General features: G+C 44.7%; 1 protein-coding gene across 2 annotated transcripts; it reads left to right on the top strand.

Moving 5' to 3' along the window:
- The first annotated feature begins 612 nt into the window (after window positions 1–612).
- Window positions 613–5,721, top strand: LOC119445381 (uncharacterized). Of its 2 annotated transcripts, XM_049661033.1 has the most exons (6): window positions 613–865; window positions 931–1,053; window positions 1,854–1,952; window positions 2,543–2,641; window positions 2,912–3,001; window positions 4,271–4,740. In XM_049661033.1, exons 1-6 carry the CDS (start codon window positions 688–690, stop codon window positions 4,582–4,584), a joined length of 903 nt encoding a protein of 300 aa, XP_049516990.1. In that variant the 5' UTR covers window positions 613–687; the 3' UTR covers window positions 4,585–4,740. The 2 variants fall into 2 exon arrangements, with proteins under 2 accessions (XP_049516990.1, XP_037565620.1); XM_037709692.2 differs by lacking the exons at window positions 613–865; window positions 931–1,053; window positions 1,854–1,952 and having other exon boundaries at window positions 2,205–2,641; window positions 4,271–5,721.
- The last annotated feature ends 2,659 nt before the right edge of the window (window positions 5,722–8,380 follow it).

Genomic DNA, 8,380 nt, shown 5'->3' with positions numbered 1-8,380 from the left:
TAACGGCTAAAAAGCGACTTCCGGTGCATGATTACGGAGTGCGCTCTACGCGCTCCACCCTGGGGCTCTATTCTGGACTCGCATGGCGGCTGCATGGCCGCCATTATCCGCCATCTTGGCTGTCTCATTGGCTGTCCAGAGGTCACGTGCTTTGAAATTTGTGCCAGGAAACGGAAGTTTTGCAAAATGCAATTTTGCGTTTTCGTCAGAATGACGAAACGTGACGTGAGCTGCAAGTTTTATCGACTAATACTTTTTTGTGGTCCTTGGCACCTATATTGCGACTTTAGCGCTTTAAAAAGAAAGTGGACGGTAGCGTGCAGAAGCCCGTGGAATGCATCTGCAATTTCGCGAATATGTGGTGGCGTTCAAACATAGCCGGCATGTCAGCTTGTTCATTGGCTGAAAGAATATCCCGTGAGGAGCGTCACAGGAAGGGCGGTTTCGTAAACGTCAATTTGACGTTGCGTGACGTTGCGCTGGGCCGCCATTGCAGAGATTTTCCGCCATAATGGACACTTTGCAAAAAAGCTGCTGCGCATGCGCGAGCGCGTCGTTTGCGAGCGCCCCCTACATGGTTGGAATGATAGCAGACGACAGCTCCCTGCCTGGCTGGTCACTCCGGCACGTTCAGGCAAGCTCCCGTGCCCACGTTTCTGAGTGCCATGCCAGCGCACTGCGTCGCGTATGGGTGTACGAATTATTACGGCAAGAATAACGTGGGTTTTTTTTCGGTTTCCGTCCGAGAAGCTGTATCCACTGAAAAGAGCGTCATGGGTGAACGCCGTAAAGCGGTTGAATGCGGACGGCTCAGTGTGGCAGCCAAACGTGCACTCAAGGATTTGCAGCGAGCACTTTATAGCAGGTATGTCATGAATTTTGGCCTGTAGTGAGTCATTTGTATTAATTTTTCCACTTCTTCAATTTTAGGCCGGCCTTCAAACTTTTCTAGCCACCCTGACTACGTGCCAACTGTTTTCTCATACACCCGAACTGCCGGACCGGCTGCAGTGGACCGGCATGGTCGTTGGATTAAGAGGCATGCAACAGCACGTAAGTGACAACGAAGTAGGATTCCGGTGTGGCATGCGCACGACGGCATCAGGTAGTGGTTTTAGAACGTGCTTGTTTTAGGTGTGAGCTCGTAGTTATCTGAACGTGGGCTCGCGCTGCCGGCGTCTCGGCGGATTAAACCACGGCCGCTGGATTTAAAAAAAAATCCAGCGGCCGTGCCTAAACCATGCGCGTGGCGGTATCGGCCAGTGGTTTCAGAGCGCGCTCTCACGCGGGCAAGCGTCGCCGGCGTTTCATGCGAGCGGCGGCATCGGCAACTGGTGGTTCCAGACCGTGCTCTTGTTCTCGGTGTACGCTCACAGCTCCCAGAGCGCGGACTCGCTCCGCCGGCGTCTCACCGGCTTAAATCGTGCGCATATGCGCGTGTCAACTAACACACGCGTTTTTATTGCGAAATAAATAAAAATCGAGGGTCGTATTGGCTAATGATTATTTTTAAAAGTGTCATACAGTCTCGCACGTCGCTGCACATCCGATAGCACATAGATGGGCTACTTGATGCGACGAGTTATATGACATAAATGCAATCCGTTGGAAAATATGGCGCAAAGTCCGCGATTATTCTATGCTGCCACTCGAAGTGCAAGATAACTGAGCGATATGAATCAAAGGCTAGCCGACGGAATGCAATCTGCTCTGATATATGATGATGTGACAGGTTGCATGTGTTAGCGTCTATCCAAGCCACTCTAAGAGTTCATCGCTGGGCTTCATTTTAGCTTTGTTTTAATGCATACATGTAACAGTTTGCACAGCACTAAATGTGCATTGTAATGCAGGCGGTCCAGCTTCTACAACGCTGCAGGAAGAGAAAAGCAAGAGTGCATCTACAGGCACCAAATCCAACGGGGCTGCTGCATCTGATAAGGACGAGAATGGTCAGCATTTTGCAACATTACCTGCTTCAAAAATGTCAGGTTACAATGCTGCCAGTCAGGCTGACGAGCAGCCACAGCAGCATGCTGAGCCTCACTGCCCACCTAATATTTACTGATTCACGTGGAACTTGCTTAGCTGTTGCGATTAACATAACATGAAACATTCAATATGTCAAAGTTGACAATCAGAGTTAGGTTCCAAATGTATTCGATTTTAGAGCGTACCAAAGTAGTACAACACAAGAAGTTTAGTCGCCGGGTTAGCTAAACGCAAGTTGCACCAAACGAAGCCAAGTGCTTTAGATGCATTGCTAACTATGGCGTCTATATGAGTGTTCCATGACAAATGAGATGACAAATGGACGCCCAAATACTTTATAGAGCATGCTGAGGCTATAGGCCGAAGTGAGCAATATGAAGCAAAGGCTAGCCGACGGAATGCAGTCTGCTCCGACAGATGGCGATGCGACAGGTTGCATGTGTTAGCACCTATCCAAGCCACTCTAGTTCATCGCTGGACTTCATTTTAGCCTTGTTTTAATACATACATGTAACAGTTTGCACAGCACTAAATGTGCATTGTAATGCAGGCGGTTCAGCTTCTACGACGCTGCAGGAAGAGAAAAGCAAGAGTGCATCTACTGACGTCAAATCCAATGGGGCTGCTTCATGTGATAAGGACGAGAATGGTGAGCATTTTGCAACATCACCTGCTTCAAAAATAGCAAGATACAAGCATGCTGAGCCCCAATGCCCACTTAATTTTTTTTATTCGCAAGGAACTCTCTCAGCTGTTGTGATTAACGTAACTGGAAACATGCAATATGCCACTGCAGCTGAGCCAAAAGATGATGACAATGCTATATATTCACAAATGTGTATACCTCCGTTCATGTTGTATATGTGCAATATTAGGTAATACATGGTTTTGTGTGATAAACTTGTAATTTCAATTTCAGAAACATGCACTCTTCCCGAGGAGGCTCCCAGTGATCAAGCTTTAGGTCAGAGTCTGCCTCGGTTAAAGGAGCCACCCAATGACTGCAATGGTAATTAATTTCGCATGAACAGAACTTTAGTTTCTTAATCTCCGCTTTCACTACTTAGCACTTAAGCTGCTAATAAACATACCATATGAAGTAAGAAAAAGCAAAGTGATAGTAGAAGAAAATGTTTCATTGGCTTTTGTGATATTGTTACAATGCTTATGAAGTGTTTGTAATTGTACTACGCACAAATTAGTGATGTATCTGAGAGTGGCCTACAATGCATCAATTTTTCAATTCTATAGAAGGAAGTCATGGTGGTAGAATGACTTTGTGCATTTGTGGCGAGTCAACATAATTGTAGATTAATTAAATATCTATTTATTAGACAAGCAGACATGCTAGGTTATTTCATAAAATAATTTAATCACCTCCTCGAATTACATGCTCAGGTTATTGGCTGGAAGCATTACTGGAAAGCAACAAATATTTCGCAGTTGCTGCCAAATAGCCCCATGTCAAACATGGTAGTGCCTTCACCAGAGTGGTTGTCTGTAGTGGCACATTTCACCCAGAAGTAAGAAGGAGGTACTTTAGGTAAGCAGGATGTTTAATTTAGCCTAAGCTCAATGTTTGCTGTTTATTTCTTGCCACTACTGCACAGAAATGGCCAAAATAAGTCGCATACACAAATGACTGGACTGGATATTCTTAAGTGCAGTTCACAGAATTTAAGTTTCTTTTTTATTAGTTAAAGTTGTAAACTTCATACTTCAATTATTTTTTAAATCTGCTTTTTCGCTTTAAGTGGTGTAAGGCGAGTGAGGAGCAGTTCACTGAAACACGCCTGCCAGAGATGCGGGGATGCGATACGCATTTGTGTGATTTTAAATGACTTGCGATGTGCCGGTTGCTAGAGCAATAAGATTTTTGACATGGCCTCTGCGATTGCATGTGTAGTCTCAGTTACCATGCTTTTGGTTGTTAAGTTGTGCTGCTCTGGGTATAGATTACCACTCAGTGAAAGACATTCGGGTGCGCAACGTTGACACTTTACCCGGTCGCTCACACCTCACTCCTGGCCGGACAGTGACCTCACCTAAAAATAGTATATCTTGCACCGTGGTTAGTACACAGTGCTGCACAATGTTGTTTTGTCTGCTGCTATGATGTTAACGTCTTGTTACTCTCTTAACCCAACCCTATGTTATTGCATATAAAGTGTGCCTCAAGCTTGATTCAATGGAAGTAGTTCCTTGTCCAAACTAGTTGTGTCTGTATGTCTGTACCTTTTGTTTCGCCTGATTTTTGTCAATTCTTTATTTTTTGCAGACCACAAGGAACAAGCTAGAAGTGATTGTGCTTCCTGCAATGAGTTGAAGGAGAAACTAAACAACATGGAGGAAAAACTTGGACTGCTGCATGATACTGTGACAAAACTGCAGCAAAGGAATGACCGTCTTGAAAGTCAGCTTGATGCATCCAAGTTGCAGTTGCTTACACTAGAAACAATTCAGGAGTCGCCCAAGAGCTGTATGTTTTACACTGGGTTACCGCGCTATGAAGTTTTTCATTCGTTGCTGCAATACCTTACACCTAGGGCTGATGAGATGTCTTACTGGAACTGGGAAAAAAAGCCAAAATGAAACTCGTGGCCGGCCGAAAGAAACTGAATTAGCCATGGAATTTTTGATGGTTCTTGTGCGGCTTAGGACTGGAATGCGTGGAAAGGAGCTCGCGCGCAACTTCAGTATATCCGAAAGCCAAGTGAGCCGTATTTTCACAACGTGGATAAACTTCCTAGAGAGGGAGCTTCGGCACCTTAACCATATACCTTCACGAGAACAAATTCTGCCTCACCTCCCAAAATCTTTTCGACATTTCGAAAACACGAGGCTTATTTTGGATGCCACGGAGGTCAGAATACAGCGACCATCGTCTCAAAGTGCGCAGCGCCAGACATTTTCTTCCTACAAACACTACAATACGTATAAAGTCCTTATTGGGTGCACACCTGACGGATACATAGCATTTGTATCTCGTTTGTGGGGAGGCTCTGTATCGGATAAAAATATTCTGCAGTGTAGTGGGCTTCTGGATGACTTGGAGCCTGGTGATGCTATTATGGTTGATAAAGGGTTCACATTCCCCTACTTGCCTCCTGAACTGACAGTATACAGGCCTCCATTTCGAGAACGACATGAAATGCAAATGAATGCCCAAGATGTATTAGAGACAAGGCGCATTGCATCGGCAAGGGTTCATGTAGAAAGAGTGATCGCACGTGTCAAAAGCTTCCATATCCTAGACAGGCCATTTCCAATTTGTATGATGGACATTGCTGAGCACATCTTCAAAGTGTGCTGCTTTTTAAGCAATTATCGAAATGTACTCATTAAGGACACCGACTAACAAGGATGAAAATAATGCCTCGAGCAATGCCACCTGCAAACTGCAGGTAGCCGTGATCCTCATTCCCAGAGCTTCCACAAGTTATAGCTTGAATAAGTCTAAGCACGCCGTGCATAGCATAGCAGCGATTCTCATTGCATGATCCCCTTCTTGATCTATACGTTTGCGCTTGTCAAGAATTAAGGTAGCTATACAATTCATATAGATAAGTTACGTATATGCTTTCCATACTCCTTGATTATACACTTTATTCGTGTCTGCTGGTGTTGTTACTCAACGCCTTTCCATAGCCTCCAGAAGCTGTACAGACACGGGTTATATTTCGCAGATTTCTCGATCGCCTGATTGATATAATATTAATATTGAATATCCTTTTGTTAATCCAGCCTGTTTATCGTGTTGATGTCACTCGAGTGTTGCTTTGATTCCATTACATCGACCTCGGCTATTTCACAGGATGCCAAAAGCAAGGTAATAGGCCTGTAATGCTATAGGTCATTGAATATCTCCATTTTTGCGATTACAATGTTGGCATTCTTCTCCCGGTACACGTGAACATTTCGTATGAAGAGTCACAAGTTTTCCAAGTATAATATTCCCACCTTTCATCAAACTGAATGGTATACTTCGTTTGCTTGTCGTTTGTCCCCTGCACATGTAAAGTCCTTGCAACACTTGAGCGCTAGTTGTACACGAACCCTTCCAGTAAAGTTTGTGTGGGTGCTTTAGGTACTGTGAAGTTCAGTATAGAATTTCTCTGCTGCCTTTACTATATTATCAAAACTACTGATGACCTTGTCATGCTCATCTTCCACTGCATTCATCTTGTTCTTTCCTATGTGCAGTTTCCTGCTTACCGATTTAATGTTCAAATATAAGATGCTGTGCTCTCATGCGGGCAGCAGCGAAATTTTTTTTCTCATAAATTTCAATGATGCTAGTATGTTTATGTATGTGTATAGCAGCTCTCGACAGCTGCCTCACACTTCCCAACTACCTATCTCTCTACCCTATAAGCCACCCAACGTACACAAATTTTTAGAATCTATAAATTTGTTTATCAGTGGCATGTATATGCATTTATGTATTTTCCATACATAGCACTTTTCTGGTTGTCACCATTAGCAGCTTCGAGCGCCCTCGCCTTTGGCAAACTGTATGCTTACAACACAAGTTTTTAAAAAATGTTTTGTGAATAAATTTGAGTTTTTTTTACATTAGGTATTTTCAGACTGATTTAACTCGGAAGGGTTGTTTATGAATTGACTGGACATCTCCAGTGTGAATACGAGAAGGCATGTCTGGCCTAAGGGACGCTCATTTAGGTAATGAATATCTATATAAAAACAATAAGTTATGGAGAGCTTCAGCTTCACCAGGCAAGAGGTCCGGGGCAATTTTTGCATTGTCATCATCGGAACAACTGGCAGACTTGCAAGGCTCACAGGAGTTGTCGACGGAAAAAGTCTCAAAGCAGTGATCTGTTAAAGCACTGATCATGGCCAGGGATATTCCCTGTGGTAGCACTTGCTTTATGAGGCTGAAATTCACCACGCGAAGGCATGTACAGTTGTCGGTAACAGTACAGTATGAGGGACAGTGACGTGCATGACAAACAACGGCATTGATTGGTGCAGCAATTTAATCACTATCTAGAACTGGCAGTGGAGGTAACAGTTCCATATATGTCAGGACCTGCAGTGGCACATGAACAAAATCGGTCAGACTTAGGCTAATTTTGGGTGGTGCAGGAGGATCAGAAGAGAGGCAGGTCAAGTCAAACAGTGCTTGCGGAACAATCGATGAGCGCAGAGTGATCAGAGAGAAAGTCTATGCCAAGTATCAGATCATAGGGGCAGTAGGCAAGCACGATGAAAAGTACGACAGTATGGCGACCAGCAATGCTTATGCGGGCAGTACACATTCGTACTACGCCAGTCGTTCTGCTGTCGGCAATGCGTACGACCCGAGTGATGGCAGGTGCAAGAACTTTCTTTAGATGACAGTGAAGGGTGAGCGCCTTAAGTTACCAACTTCCTAGCAAACCACGGACTGAATTAAGGATCCTGTTGCGGTGAAGTAGTCCCAGGGAGTCTGCTGGGGTGCGCCGGGAAATACTCCCAGCTAGTGAGTTCCTCTTCACGTGTTTGGAATGCTCCGTCCAGATAGAAAATGACATTGACTAGCATTATGGTTGGGTCCCGCCTGTTCCCCTTGGTGGCACGTCCATACATGATGAGCCATTCTTCTCCCTTTGGTGGTGCTGATACGCTTGAGTGGCAGCGCCCGAAGGTTGGGGTCAGCCGTCCTGCAGGAGTACAGTTTCACTGAAAGTTATGGAAACACCGCCATGATAAGTGACATTGGAGCCATTTGTTGAAGAGAAGTGAACGTGCGAGCCTCAATTGGGCGCACTTGCAACTGTACCGTAGTTCTTGCAGTTATTTGAGCTTCTTTATATTAAGCACCAAGCTGTCTTTCAGCGAACAGACATAAAAACCGTCCTTGATTTTCTTGTAGGAGACATACTGTCCAGTTGTATATAGCTTGCCCAGTCGCTTTACACGTCTAGTGAGCACCTCTGGGATGAAAGCTTTTAGCATGAAGTGCAATATTGCTGGGAGCATATGATTTTCCCAGAATGGCCGATCGAAAAAAATTCTCTCTACATGGATGTGATGCATTTCACCTCGGTTTGTGCCTCTGTCCATATGACAAAATCGCACCACTTGTGCCCTGTTGTAGCCATTTGCCCTTGAACTTGGTAGTAGTAGGCGTGGTCTTTTTTTAGGTAGACTTGCCTATCCTTCAGCATGCAGCAAATTTGCTGTCCTTGGATGCTCTTCTGCAGTCATACCCTTTTTCGAAATAGGCATTTTACCTCGAGCAATCCTTGATCGCCATCCAGGACAACAATCGATCTGGAGAGGCAGCCAAAAATGGGTAGTGCTTGTGAATGTGCAACCCAGTTTCGGTCACCTCACAGTTGCACATCTCGACTGCGTATAATATGGAATATTCTTCAACAGG

This window comes from Dermacentor silvarum, chromosome 1, assembly GCF_013339745.2.
Source record: "Dermacentor silvarum isolate Dsil-2018 chromosome 1, BIME_Dsil_1.4, whole genome shotgun sequence".
NCBI lineage: Eukaryota > Metazoa > Arthropoda > Arachnida > Ixodida > Ixodidae > Dermacentor > Dermacentor silvarum.
This window is presented reverse-complemented; position numbering and strand designations above follow the sequence as displayed.